General features: G+C 46.8%; 2 protein-coding genes across 3 annotated transcripts in view; both read left to right on the top strand.

Moving 5' to 3' along the window:
• The window catches only part of LOC135823534 (uncharacterized), a 99,510-nt gene extending 89,283 nt beyond the window's left edge, over nt 1–10,227 (top strand). Inside the window, exons 109-123 of the mRNA XM_065336378.1 lie at nt 227–400; nt 1,180–1,452; nt 2,130–2,336; nt 3,011–3,133; nt 3,404–3,601; nt 4,103–4,228; nt 4,666–4,839; nt 5,279–5,500; nt 5,976–6,098; nt 6,813–6,935; nt 7,427–7,549; nt 7,835–7,963; nt 8,755–8,877; nt 9,577–9,696; nt 10,139–10,227. Coding sequence (XP_065192450.1) covers nt 227–400; nt 1,180–1,452; nt 2,130–2,336; nt 3,011–3,133; nt 3,404–3,601; nt 4,103–4,228; nt 4,666–4,839; nt 5,279–5,500; nt 5,976–6,098; nt 6,813–6,935; nt 7,427–7,549; nt 7,835–7,963; nt 8,755–8,877; nt 9,577–9,696; nt 10,139–10,227 — 2,327 coding nt within the window. The remainder of the gene's footprint in view (nt 1–226; nt 401–1,179; nt 1,453–2,129; nt 2,337–3,010; nt 3,134–3,403; nt 3,602–4,102; nt 4,229–4,665; nt 4,840–5,278; nt 5,501–5,975; nt 6,099–6,812; nt 6,936–7,426; nt 7,550–7,834; nt 7,964–8,754; nt 8,878–9,576; nt 9,697–10,138) is intronic.
• A 47-nt stretch (nt 10,228–10,274) lies between these two features.
• Nucleotides 10,275–15,226, top strand: part of LOC135823264 (uncharacterized) — a 65,748-nt gene continuing 60,796 nt past the window's right edge. The window contains exons 1-2 of one of the 2 annotated variants that reach the window (XM_065336116.1): nt 10,275–10,481; nt 10,587–11,236. In XM_065336116.1, coding sequence (XP_065192188.1) covers nt 11,011–11,236 — 226 coding nt within the window. In that variant the 5' untranslated portion in view covers nt 10,275–10,481; nt 10,587–11,010. Of the gene's footprint in view, nt 11,237–15,226 lie in introns of both variants that reach the window. The other variant, XM_065336115.1, reaches the window with a different exon arrangement.

The raw sequence follows: 15,226 nt of genomic DNA, 5'->3' as shown, positions 1-15,226 counted from the left end.
TCACAGCATGCACACACCCAAGCTCTCTTGCACATGCACGCACCCCCCCCCCCACACATATATACACACACACAAACACACATGTATACACACATACACGCACATGCATACACATACACACACCTACATCTTACACCTTACACACACGCACCGGCACATTTTTTTGAAATTCATGAAGGGAGAGGTATCCAGTGTATTTTCTATGCATATTTGGGTGCTTGTTCAGTCGTGACCTGTCCGGACCTGAGTGTGATAGACAACGGCAACCTGTCAACAAGGAACACTACATTCGAAACGATTGTGGACTTTAACTGCAACATTGGATTCTATCTGGATGGTGCGACTGCGTTAGAGTGTAACGCTAGTGGCCAATGGTCAGACAGTGAGCCGGTGTGTATAGGTAAGCTGCGATGGAGCCTATACAGGAACATTCTCCGCATGTACAGTGAAGCCTATGTAAGATGACCGCTCAAGGGACCTTCAAAACGTGGTCTCTGTTACCAGGTGGTCTCCTTGTCCAGGGTCAGTTGACTGGAAACAGCATCCCTTGGTCCTGGTTTCATTGGTCTTCTAGCACAGGTGGTCGCTTTATCTGAGTGGTCACCTTGACAGGTTGTACTGTACATAGGTACTGTCCATGCATTGACTGGTGTGCAGCCTTAACCCTAGAACGTTTCTCAATATGCGCTTACTCCGCTGTTGCCATCCATACATCCGGCAACATTTTCGGATTTCATTATTTCCTTCAGTGATTGGTGTAGCCTACTGTAGTACAGGAGAGTGCTTGGAGAGTGCTATGAGGATGTAGTGCTATGAGGATGCATGGCTAACCCTACAACTACTAGAAAACACTACGCCCTCTGAAGCTGCGGCAATGTGCAGATAAACCTGCCTGGATGCGATTTTTTCTGTTCAGCATTATTTCGCTTTCGTGGTGTGCCTTGCGATCATCGTTTCACATTTTACTCATGCATGTACATGTCGACATTTAGGAAATGCTTACAGTGCGAGTAGTCGTCCGCGCTGCTATATCAAAACTGCTGTTTCCGAAACGCCTGTTTACATTATTATTAGGTTTAGCATTCAATGAGTAAAGTTGGGAAAGTCTCAAAAATGCCAGAGCTATATTTCCAAGCTGCAAGTCACGAAGTGCGTCTGTGTCATTTCACCTTCCTTCAGATGAAAACGAATGCGGTGAGGATGACATTGGCAACACCACCGTTATGGACTTTGGAAACTGCGGCAGCATGAGTGGTGGTGTCAGTTTAATCGGCAGCAGCATTGACGCCTCATCTGGCATGGATCCAGACGCAGGCGATAGCGACTACTCCGGAAGCGGAGTCAGTGGAAGTAACAGACGGTGTCACATGAATGCTGTATGTAGAAACACTCCTGGCACCTTTACCTGTGAATGCTGCCCCGGGTATGCCGGCAGTGGTACATCTTGTTTGGGTAAGTCAATTTGAATACATGTACATTGAAATATCAGTCTAAAGGACCCTGGGTAAAAAATGATGTTCTCCTTTCATTGTATATACTACATTGTAGTGAAGCACGTTTTGCAGGACCTTGGCTATCCTTTTCCTCTCCTTCGACCTTGCATATACAACGCCTCAGCTAGAAGCACCGAATTGCATGTGCCTGGCAGGTCCTTACATTTCAGTAGACATCACATTGAGCGAAAGCTGATGTGTGCCCTGCTCATCGAAGCTGCATTTAAGGTGCTTCCCATCACTGGGCGAACGTGCCCTCTTGGTTGTTGAAAATTGAGCTATATACAATTGTGGAGTGAATGCAACATGAAACGCACTTGCAATAGCGGCCTGCATTTACTATGACAGCTGGTTTGAGGAACTTGTGGACTTCGTAATTGGTTGCAATGGAGTCTTTCAAGTTCTTACAGCAGGAGGCTGATCAATACATATTTTGCAAATTGCTCTCGTCCTTGATTTTCCAATGATGAGGTAACATTAAAGGGAATATCCATAGTTTGCTTTAGTAGACAGATGGAGTGTGCTACTAGAATACAACATGATAATCTTGAAGTCTGGTACTTTTTAAGCTTCGAACATACCATGTGTGTCCAGGAATGAGCAATTGTTTTTGTTATGTTTCGTTGTGATATGCAGCAATACAATGCGAAGAACCTCCCATGGTCGAAAATGGCGACTTTATCCAAACACCTGTTGAAGGTGCACCGGCCGTGAACTACTCTCTGTACTCAACCCTCACACTTGAATGCAACGATGGATATGACGTGAATGGCACCATGTCCATACAATGCCAACGGAACGAGCAGAGCTGGTCTTGGTCTGCGACATTCCCATCATGTCAAGGTGACTTACGTTGTCTGCTGCAATCTTATTTTACCTAAAATTATGTGCTCCAGGGATGCTGATTTTTCGATCAGCAGACTTCATCCAGTTGACAAAGTTACTCAGTGATAGAACAATCTTCTGACTCCTCGTAAACAACATTATGACTGTCTACAAGTGCAGTCATGTCCAGGGATGTGACACCTTAAAGAAATTTTTTGAAGAGCTTAATCTTTAGTTAGCCGCATTGCTTTCGAGAAAAATGTTCACTCGGTCCTATGGTTTTTGATTAGTCTTTCACTATAAGAATGTGGGTATAACGCTTAGTAAAGGATGTGTTTCCTTGCTGCTACTGTGGTTGTAAATTATCGTCATTGTCAAAAAGGTAGCTTTGAACTACTCTTTTCTACAATCAGTGCCCTTTTTTTCTCTCTACAAAATCCACATATCTCCAGACACTGAGGTGAATGATGGAGTGTGGTGGTGGGGCCCATTAAGCTCCGCCGACCAGAGGTCTCGGCTTCATAGCTCCATGGACGCACCAAAGGGATATTGGGTTTGCGAAGAGTTCCCCATGACTTTAGGCAGAGCACTGCTTCAGGTCATGGGAAACTCAGATTTGCAACGGACATTCAAGTTCCCCTTCACCTTGCAGTTTTATAATTCTTTCACGTGTCTCTTTTCTGTACCGATAGATATTGATGAGTGCAATCAAGGTATGCGTGAGTGTCATGAGAATGCTGATTGCAGTAATACTGGAGGATCCTTCAACTGTTCATGTCTGCTAGGCTACACTGGGAATGGAACATTCTGCACAGGTATGGCTACTGCTTACCATATGCGTGTGTGCGTGGGTGCCGGTGTGTGGGTGTGTATGCACTCGTGTGCATATGTGTGAGAGCTTTAGTGCATGTGTGGGAACAATGGTAGCATGACAAAACAACGCACTGTGGTTTCACATCTGTGTTGGCTTTTATCGAGATCCATCATTGGTATGCTTAAAGATGTAAAAGACCGTACATCTAGAGATATCATTGCATGCTATATGCTGGGTTTGTCACTGATTTTCCCTGTCTGCCCTTTTCCAGAGATCCAGTGTGATGAACCTGAAGGCGTTGACAATGGACAATTTACCCTGCAGCTGGCAGATGGTTTTCCAGCAGTCAACTATTCCCAGTCGTCAACCCTAAGCCTGCAATGTGATACCAGCTATGTTGTCTCAGGCAGTCAAATTATCCAATGTCAGGAAAGTGGGAATTGGTCTGCAGAGTTTCCAACCTGTCAAGGTACTGTGCCACACAAAGTATTATCTCCTCTTCGGAGATATGTGGTCACTGGCTGTGGATAGGTGTATCGGAATTGTTTGCCTGCCTGAATCACGATCCACGGGATATCTAACCTCTTTTGTGAATGTTGTAGGATTCACGTTTTCAATGGCACTCAATCTGTGCACATGAAAACCCACAAGAAGAAGAATGCTTTGAGCTAGGAATAAGAGTCTTGTTTTTTGTTTTTTTAATTTAACGCTTTGACTATCACCTTGAAAGGCTACATTTGCGCCTTGGTCCTTAAGGTGGATTGCATTGGTACGGATGAAGAAGACTCAATTCAGACTGAGTCTCACTCAATCCTGGAGTATTTTTAATATTTTGTTTTACCTTCAAAGGTCTCAGCCCATGGGAGAATTGTTTACACTGTATGCCAGTTTTGTATATGAGCTCAAAACCGTGTAGAAGAATGTTGAGCCACTCATATAAGCACTCGGTGTTCTGATGTTATTGGTTCAGACCTGGATGAATGCAGTGCTGGAGGAGGCCACAACTGTAGCCAGTTTGCCGAATGTAGCAACTACGCCGGTGGTTTCAACTGCACTTGCATGACTGGATATAGAGGAGACGGCGTCGATTGCAGGAGTAAGTCTGTATTCTTAACTGAAGATCTAAAGAGCATGATCAGGCACTGCTCTGGGAATGTTTTGCAAATTTGAAATAGTAACACTGGCGAAAAGACTCTGCCTTGGTAAGCTCTTTGGCAGTTTCGTTCTGATTGTCTTGCTACCACCAATGCAGCTAAATGCAGGTGTACTCCTTATGTCGCAGACAGGAAACGGGCTGCTAACGTCCTCCAGCGGTTAAGTTGGTGAAAGCATGTGTGGTCTGAGCATGATCGAATAATAGAAGTAAGGTGGAACGAAATTTGTTGCATCTCCGAATTTCACGTTTTCGCGATCATCAGGCAAAATATTATTCCAATACCGAACGGAGTTGGGTTCTTGATATACAAAAGAAACAAATTGTGACCTAATCATACATGTGGATGTGGATACGTTTGCTCTTGTTGCCTCGTGTAGTTGTGACCTGTCCAGCGTTAAACACTCCAACAAACGGATTGATTTCATCAGACATTATGGTTTTCAACACATCGGTGAACTTCACCTGTAGCGACGGGTTTGATCGGCGAGGTGAAGAGGTTTTGCACTGCTTGTCTAATGGCAGCTGGTCTGCATCTGAGCCACAGTGTCAAGGTATGTGGGATCATCAGTGGTACTTGCTACAATAATGATGATGTATCAAGCTCAACCGATAGTCATAGGAGCCAAAAGTTATGATGAGTTTTCACACGAAACTCCGAGTAACGGCGGAAAAAGATTTGTTTGCTTCATTGCTGTGTGATTATTGTATTACTGGCTCTGTCCACTGGACGTAGAGCACTATATGCAGCCTGAAGACCTTACACAAATGAGCTATAAGTTATATGTGGGCCCAGATATGTGGGCCCAGGCTGAACCTGGAAAACTCTAGGTTTCGCCCACAACACGTGACACACAAGATTGCACTTTTTTTTTTAATTGACTGTGCCATTTTGATGTAGCGTGCAGAGCCTGATTCATCTCAATGATTATCCTGAGTTTTGAACCTGTGCCAATCCTGCAATGCACTGTCCGCTTGCCTTTGTCCCTGCAGACAGGGATGAATGTCAAAGTCTCTCGTCAGGGTCAGGCAACAGTGGCTCCGGTGGAAGTGAAAGCGGCGACATTGGTAGTCTGAGCCTCGGTGACGAGGACGAAAGTGGAGTAGGAAGCAATATCTGCCCTGACAACTCCTTTTGTCGCAATACGGTTGGGTCATATCTGTGCATCTGTGAACAAGGGTTTGAAAAGAACGGAACCGTGACAATGTGTCAAGGTAAGCAATGCCTTGTAGTCAGGGGCATCGGACGCGGTACGGTCACTACGCTATTGACCGTACCACTTTATGCCCCAGATACCCTGTGAATCAATAGAAAACACTGATCTTGGATCCAAATTTCCAAAGTTTTCGGCTCAGCCACCCCTCCAACACGAGTAAGTTGTACTTCCGATGGCTGCCCGTACCACACTAAACACCTTCCAACGCCTCTAGTATTAGTGTGAAAACAGAAAGCAGAATCCTACGTTTTCACCCACTTCATTGTACAAGTCAGCGAATGTCCCTTTCACCTCAGTTCAGATGGAAAACATGTGTGCCATACGCACACATGCACACCCACGGACATACACAAACCCACAGATAAGAGTTCACATACACATCTCACACTTGACGACACGGACACAACAGCATCAATCCCACCAATTTTCAACCACACATCGATCATGCTATGGTATTTCCCTGGTGTTTTCAGATATCAATGAATGTCTATCGGACACACCACTGTGTCACATGCGGGCACAGTGTGACAACAATGAGGGCAGTTATGAATGTTCATGCATTGAAGGCTACACAGGAGATGGCACTGCATGTGAAGGTAGATGAACTTGGTGATCTGTATTACAGGCTTGTCCATCTTCTGTGGCTGTGTGTAGACATGCATTTTGCTTGCTGTGTGTACTAGCCAGCTTATAGCCAGCTGGTCTCTGTGTTTGTCAACATTATCACAGAAAGACAGCCCAGTATTAAGTGCAAGATTTTGCTGGACTGTTTCTTTGCAAAACTGATCAAGTCGCCTCTAATGGTGCATCTGAGTGATGCATACCTTGCCTACAGTCCAGTCAGATAGAACAGAACAAAAGTTTGAAAACCCGATTTTGGCCAAATTCAGGCTTCAAACCCACTTTAAATACTGAACATCTGGGTTGCAGACCTGATTTCATACCTTTTACCAAAGAAACCTGTCCTTATTAAATTTGAGTAAACATGACCGAATAGTCGCATGCAGCGAGCTCATTATATATTACTGTTTTGTCATTCCGCTCCTACTACTTTGCTCTTGATGACATGCAATGGAAACCTTGCATATTCCATGATCCGACTGGATATAAGTCAGTCTATACTCTACGCCGCTCCCCTGTATTCAGTTCTCTGGCGTATCATTTTTATATATACGCTGGAGTAGTAATTCATGCTCAACGGCAGATCTCACCCTTTTTCAGTTTTGGAGTTTCGTGTAAAGTGTACAAGGTTTTTTCCGACAAAACCCGCCATTGTGTTCAATTGATAGTGATTTTTGAATGTGTTCTAGATATTGATGAATGTGAAAATGGCAATGCCAATTGCCACGCAAATGCCACATGTAACAACACAGATGGAAGTTACCAATGCACCTGCTCAAGAGGATTCACTGGAAACGGCACTACCTGCCAAAGTATGTTCGGAGATCGTAACACACACTGTCACCTGTGATCTAACTTGTGTTGTGTACATAACATAGCAGGCTAGTGATCAAACATGCTGCACCATAGTACACATTCAAACATGCTGCACCATAGTACACATTCAAACATGCTGCACCATAGTACACATTTTGTTATGTCACAAGAAAGAACAGTTACCGCCCGTGCAGATAAATCCACCTTTTGTCACGTTTAATCTCTTGCACTTCTGTTTTGTCATGACTGCCCTCTTCATTCACTTCTCTACAGTGGTGCCATGGTCATTAGAGCATTGCCTGTTCCGGTTGCCATTCTAGATGAATACAAATACCTGCCTCTGCTCTTTACCTGTGACGTTGTAATATCAAAAAGTATTCTTTCTAGACCAAAGAGTGGTATATTTGATAACATTTAATAACGATAGAAATTTTTACGATACTTCTCCAACGGCTTGTCCACCAACTCTGTGACGTTGTGTTTGCAGATCTAGACGAGTGTATCGCAGGCGTACGTGCGTGTCACCCGAATGCAACTTGCACGGATACGTTTGGCAGCTTTACGTGCCAGTGCATTGCTGGTTTAACTGGAGACGGACTCAACTGCTCTGGTTGGTTCATTGGAGTGTATTACTCACGTTTGAGTCTTCACATTTACCAAACCCTTTCATTTTCACTGTTCATCGATTGGTTTCGATTCTTGTGATGGTGTAGATATGACTGTATGAGAACACAGGCGAAGTTTCCTGTAATCAATTTTACAGCATGCTTGTTTCACTACATTATCGCGTTCTTTCCCCTTCATTGTACACGTTTTCGCAGACAATCACACGTAGGGCAGAAGCGAGTGGAACATTTTTGCTGAGCTGTTTTTTTGCTGGGCTGTTTTCCTGCAGATATTAATGAGTGCACGGATGACACTGCTAACGTTTCCTGTCATGTGAACGCAACGTGTAGCAACACGTATGCCAGATTTGTATGCTCTTGTGATAGCGGCTTCACTGGTGATGGATTCAACTGCACAGGTATGATAAATTACTTTGACAAAAATTATAGCCTTGCAGTTTGAAACTCAGATGTTGAGCCATTAATAAATGTAGAAAGGAAAAGGACATAATGGATACGAGTTGAGAGTAACTCTCCATCACTGTAACTGGATACTATATATAGTCAGAAAGTGCAACAACTAGGCACAAAACTGACTTTTGCAGTTTGAATATAAAATTAACCCACTATATAATATAATGATCTTGGCCATGACTCTGGCTCACCCTCTTATTGTGCTAGAAAAAACCCGGATGACCAGAAAACTCCCAGGTAGGCAGTAGCACACAATACTCAAATGAGGATAGGGATTACATGCTGGAAAACACCTTCGTCTCGTACATAGGACTTTGGGAGTGTAGAGAGTGGCATATATGGCTGTACTTGGTCTCCTGCTAGGCAGTATCCAGGCCCAACACTGCGTCCCGCAAGCAAGCACACACACACACACACACACACCCATGCACACACACACACACACACACACACACATGCACACACACACACACGCACCACACACACACACACACACACACACACACACACACACACACACACACACACATACACATACACATACACATACACACACACAGAAATACAAAATCATAGAAACACACACACACACAAGGTTTAGTGGAGGCAAACCAGTACACATCTACTACTGGGCAAGCACCAGAAGACTATTCTGAACAGAGGGTGCAGTGGACCATATTCTGCAAAGAACGTAATCTGGCACCTTGGTATCTGCTTTCCTATGATAAACCTCCAGATATTGATGAATGTCTATTGGGCGATCAGAGCTGTGATATAAATGCTAACTGCACGAACACGAATGGAAGTTTCCTTTGCACCTGTCATGATGGTTTCAGTGGTAATGGCACAGGATGTCAAGGTAAGATGACCTGCATGCCTAAACAACATGTTCAATTGACGCTCCATACCCGTCGCTACTGACATTACTAAGATTAAATCTGTGAGTACTAGTATATTTGAAACTGTTGTAAGACAAAGGCAGTGTATGGACACAGTTATTGTACCTGCCGAAGAACACCTAATTCAGTTGATAATGTTGTTGCTGGTATTGCAGCCATTTGAAATTTTATGAACATAACAAGCTGGGGCAAACGATAACTGGATAATTCAAAGATATGAATGTGACCCATTGAGAGGTGCGTGTGTGTTGGTGGTGGTGGTGGTGGTGGGGGGGGGGGGGGGGGGGGTGAGGAGGAGGAGGTAGATATCCAGGATATTATGTGTGATGTGTGTGACCAGTACTGATTACACGTACTGTAAATATACAAATTTTCGGCAGCTATTTAATTTCGGCTATATTCGGCACCGACCCAAAACGCCTAAATTAAAACGCCGATGAAATTTTTCACAGCATCTGTCGCATGCGCACTATACTAGCGCCTCTACCCCACGCCGAAAATAAATCGCCGCCGAAATGTCAAAATTCGTGAAGTGCCGAAATTTTGCAGCGCCGAAATTTTGTATATTTACAGTATGCTCGTGTGTGTGTACGTGTGCGTATGTGCGTGTCTGCGTGCTTGTGTATGTACGTAATGCGGGCATGTGTACATGCATGCAGACAACGATGAATGTGTCATGAACCATGACTGTCATGCAAATGCATCTTGCAACAACACGGCAGGGAGTTTTCAGTGTTCTTGTGACAATGGATTTACTGGAAACGGAGTGAATTGTACAGGTAGGCTGATTGTCACCTTCGCTTCATCATTTCTGCAATTACACTACAACTTCAGTGAAATAGAGTACCCTAGGCATAGCCCTGGTAGCTGCAAAGTCCTTTTTGTGTATCTCGACTGTCTCGAGATGTTGCCTGATGATTGCGAGAGCATGAAGCTTGAAGTAGCGGCAAACACGCCTTGATTGTCTTTGTTGTTTTGTATCTCGTGTATGAAGTACAGTAAAACCTGGTGTAAGCAACCTCTGGGTTTAGCCACCACCTGCTGCTAACGACCGTTTTCCCTTGCACGGACAGTTCTACACAGACACTGTGGGGCCTGGTTCAAAAGACCAACTGGCTTTAACGACCGCTTTTGCTTGGACCGTGGGGTGGTTGCTTAAACCAGGTTTCAATGTACATATTGTTTACGCCTGTCGTCAATGTTCAATGTGTACGAAAACAGAAAGCCAGGATTTCAGACCTGTTCTATCCAGCAGTCGGGACAAAGTGTATTCAGGCAACAGCAACTTTCCACAGTCACAAGTCTATTAGGGTTGGTTCACATAAGCAAAATCGCCGCCGCAAGACATCGGCGGCGAGCCAGCTCCCGATCCGTTGCGCATACGGTTCGAGTACCAAATCTACTACAAAGTAGTACAGAATGTGCCCAAATGCTACGACAGGTTTGCCAATTGAAGCTTGAATTCTTTGTTTCTTCAGTAGTTCAAGGTCTTTCGGTGATGGCCACTCGGTGCTACTTTTACTGGAGATCATGAAAATACTTCTACACATTTTATTGCAGTCTAGTAAGCGATTGTGTCGAAATTATGCTTGCAAACGTTGGTGAAGTCACAAGAACTTGCCAATGTATCCATCATATTTTCTATTTGTTTCAATTGTATTTGTCTCAGAAGTTGCACAATGGTCAAGCAGATCATCCGAGAAGGACGGGCTGGTATGCTGACTTATTTGCCACCTTGAAGCGACTACAAGAATGGCGAACGGACCTCCTCTCTAGCTTCAATTTAGGAAAATTTAGGACAAGTGTTGGTTTGATATTTTGACAAAGTCTGGCTCCCGGCAGCCGGCGATCACCGGCGCGAACGGTTCACAAACCACTTTTGGTCAAAATTGTACGGGATCGGCGCCGGGGCAGATCGCAAGAGTTGGGCACTGTCCAACTTTGCCGGCGGTCCCTTGCGATATTTTACCGTATGATTTTGTTACGACTGCACTGGTTCACACAATCGCAATGCGCCGGGAGAGGTTGCAAGAAGCCCACCGCCGGTGACTCCCGGCGCGTACCGGCGATATGTGAACCAACCCTTAAAAAGTATGGTGCGTTTGCGTTTTGGATTTCTTCTTCCAGTTATCCTGTGCGGACTACCATCTCTGGATGGAGGGCTCAGCTACAATCTGCCTGAGGAGTTTCAAGACACTGTCACTTACGGCACCGAATTGAGTTTCCGTTGTGTGGATGATGGCTACGAAGTGAGCGAGTCTCCCTTGCCTTTCTGCACAATGTCCGGTAACTTCTCCAATACTTTCCCGACGTGCATAAGTAAGTATTCCAACCACTGCAGCCTCTGTTCTCCTCTTATTAGTGCCATCATCAGGTTTTGTTCTTACGAGTATTTGAAATGTCTGGGTTGCGTGGTGACACACTAGTGGATGATTTTCAACTGTTTTGTCTCCTTCTAATACTTTGAGTTAGGTCATGGCTGACCAGTGCTAGCTAAAATAGTAGAAACTGAAGGTATATTGGTGTACTAGCTGTGCTAGTACTTGTTAGCAACAATCCGAACTAGCGCACACACTGCACTGCATTGCTTTGTACTGCATTCAAGACTGACGTCATGCGCTTTGTTTTGCTGCGTAATCACAAATGGCACCAGCCCATTTTGCGGAAAAGAAAAACAAATCTTGCTTGCCCTGTTGTGCTCTTCCAGACAACGGATCGTGCTTCAGCAGTGTTTCTTTTCCTTTCGTAGCTTTGCTGCCAGCCCGAGTGTCACCTCGACACTGTATTTCTTCAGTATGTCTGACCTAACTATCGACACTGTCAAGGCAATGCCTTGCCAAGCCCCCGCGGCGAGCCTTCTCAGCGCGGCTTGAATCCGAAAGGAAACTTAGTAAAAGTATTTTACAGGGCCGTTTGCTGGCACAACTAGCCCTTGGTAGTGAGGTCTGCTCCGGCCAGGAGAACCAGCAACATGACACTGACAGTGCGGACACGGCTCGCGAGCCCAGAAGCCCGACTTGCACCAATGCCTCCTCCGCCAGCTCAGGTGACGCGGGCTCAACGGATCTCTGCGCTCCCGTAGATCTACGTGACGAGGTGTAGTCGGCTTTGTCGGCCGCCATTTTATTATCATCGGAGAGCATTGTACCGCTCCTCACCCAAGGCCAAGGCAATGCGGCTGCTGCCGCCACTACGCCAGGCCAAGCTCCTGTAACCCACCCGATCAGCCACTTGCACCAGCTGTGCCCAAGGCTGTGCAAGAACGTATCTTGCGAGGGGAGTTCGTAGATTTTCAAGTTTGTTGCTTGAAATTCTTGCACACTTCCGGCCCAACATTCCGGCTGGTTCACAGCCCGAATAACGATAGCCAGCTAAATATCGTTGAGTCGGATGACCGTACGCGAAGCAGGTGCGTCGCAAGGTTCACGATAATTATACATGTAGCTACCCGGCTCGAGGCATGGACCACATACATGTCTGCTATCACGGCTGCTGCCCTACACCGCACTGCTGAACTGATTGCGTACCAGCAGTTGATCCTGACTGCTAACTGCCAGTTCTTCCCAAGCGCGTGGCTAGAGTACGACCGCCAGCTGCGGCTGCTCGTGGCCCAGTAACCAGGCACGAAGAGGTTGGACACCATCGACGTGAACCTATGGCAGATAGCTGTCACAGGCCATGCACACCCAAAATGCGCTCAATGTAAGACGGCCCATCCAGGGGCGGTTTGTGTCCTTTTCGTCCCCAAGCCAGCAGCATTTACCTCCAGTGGTCGCAACCATACCAGCGACGGCCAAGAAATCTGCCGCAACTTCAATGGAGGTCGCTGTTCTTCGTCGTCGTGCCGCTTCTCCCACACCTGCAGCCAGTGTGGCAAGGACCACCCATGCATCATGTGCAACCAGCAGCAGCGCGGAGCCAATCGGCCACCCCGCCGCTCCTAGCAGAATGGCTACTGAATAGCTTGACTCGGTACGTAGCTTCTTTCCTATACACTCTGCAGACACCACACTGCTAGCTGACCACTTTGCCCGCCTGTTACGTAACCACTCATATCATAATGTGTTGCGTATGTTCTCCATGGCCTGCGCCGTGGCTTTACTCTTGGATCTGCCGGCCAACACGACATTTCGGTTTTCTCTAATATTCTACCCTTGGCTTTCACTCACTCGGCATTTATATCCGAGCAATTAGCTGCTTCCTGCGCCCGCAGCGAGACCACAGGCCCATTTCCGTCACCTCCATTTCAGTTCATGCGCCGCTCTGGTATTGGTGCCATCCCCAAAAAGAACGGCAAGCTGCGAATGATCCACCATCTGTCTAGTCCGGAAGGCACCGGCGCGAACGACAGCATTCCTGCCGAGCCGCTCTCTCTGCACTACGCGAGCATTGACAACGCGATCAACATCATCATGTCATGCCCACAGCCTGTGTATTTGTCCAAGCTCGACGTACACAGTGCATTTCGGCAGATCCCAGTCCGCCGTCAGGACTTCGCTGGGAAGGCTCCTACTACTACGAGCGCTTTCTGCCTTTCGGCCTCCGCTCCAGCCCAGCCGTCTTTGACTCAGTAGCCACAGCAGTCAACTGGATCATGCAGCACGAGTTTGCTATAGATCACCGGCTTCATTACCTCGATGACTTTCTCGATATCTCCACTGGTTTGGCTGCAGCCAACCAGCAACTCACCATCCCCCTCCGGGCATTCACGTATCTCGGCACTCCTCTTTGCTCCATCCCAGCTCGAAGGGCCATCACCATCATTGACCTTCCTTGGTATTTTCCTAGACTGCGGCTACCAGAGGACAAGCTGTCCGAGATCCGTGCGCTACTCATGGCTACTATCAACGAGCGCAGCATCGGCCAGCGTCAACTCGAGTCCCTCCTGGGGAAGCTCACTTTTGCTGCCCGAGTCATCGTTCCTGGACACACATTCATGCGTGAACTATGATCAGCGTGCCCTGAACTGTATCTGTGTATGCGAGTGCGGTGCATAAAGCCCACCTTGAGAATGGGTTTGCCGGCCCCTTAGTAGATGCGTGGCTTCTGGAGAGGGTGTTGAAGGGCATCCAGCGATGCCATGGTACGGCTGTACTCACCCCTCGCCTTCCTATAACTATGCCAATCCTACGACACCTGACGGATGCACGCCGGAAAAGTAGTATCCTGAATAGCCATGACAAGCTGCTCTACCAAGCCGCCACGCTGCTTCTTTGGATTTCTTCGGTGTGCTGAATTCACTAATGGCATCACACGGGGCTGTACTAGCTCCCCTGGTGACGGACGCCTGCAACTCTTCCTGCTTTCATCCAAGACGGACCCATTCGGTAAAGGCGTTACTGGTGACATTGGCCCGTCTGTACCGCCGTACTGCCCGGTCCGTGCCATTGTTAGCTACCCATTTGTCACTCGTCGCGAGGGACCAGAGCAACTCTTGTTCGTACTCTCGAACAGACAGCAGCTGACCAGGCAGTCATTCACAGTAACAGTATGGTCTCTTGTCGCTGCGGCCGGTGTACCATCCCAGTCGAACTACTCCGGGCATTCGGTCCACATTGGTGCAGCCACCACCGCTGCTATGGCTAGTGCCCCGACTCCTTCTTCCGAGTGGCAGGTCAGTGGAAAGAGCGATGCGTGTCTATGCTACATCCGGACTACAACAAGCGCTAAGCGCCAGCTATCGTCCCGGCTTGCTGCCGTGCCATGGATGCCATGATCCCCAACTCGGGTGAGTAATGAGCTACTGAACTCTAGCTGCACAATGCTTGCCTGTGCTGACATAAATTGACCCTTGCTGTGCGTCAATAGTGCTTAGCTAACGGAGTGCTGGTTTCATGGGTCCACTCTCACAACTGGTGTTATCTAGCTATTTGCTGCGGCTCTGCCTTGCGCAATATTACATCCATTTAGCATTGCAGCTCTACGTTGAGCTAACAGCAGCTCTACTTTGAGCTAACAGCAGCTCTACTTTGAGCTAACAGCAGCTCTACTTTGAGCTAACCGCAGCTCTACTTTGAGCTAACAGCAGCTCTACTTTGAGCTAACAGCAGCTCTACTTTGAGCTAACCGCAGCTCTACTTTGAGCTAACCGCAGCTCTACTTTGAGCTAACAGCAGCTCTACTTTGAGCTAACAGCAGCTCTACCTTGAGCTAACAGCAGCTCTACTTTGAGCTAACCGCAGCTCTACTTTGAGCTAACCGCAGCTCTACTTTGAGCTAACAGCAGCTCTACTTTGAGCTAACCGCAGCTCTACTTTGAGCTAACAGCAGCTCTACTTTGAGCTAACAGCAGCTCTGCTCTGAGCTAAC

The sequence above is a fragment of the Sycon ciliatum genome, chromosome 8 (genome assembly GCF_964019385.1).
Source record: "Sycon ciliatum chromosome 8, ocSycCili1.1, whole genome shotgun sequence".
In the NCBI taxonomy this organism is placed as follows: Eukaryota; Metazoa; Porifera; class Calcarea; order Leucosolenida; family Sycettidae; genus Sycon; species Sycon ciliatum.
This window is presented reverse-complemented; position numbering and strand designations above follow the sequence as displayed.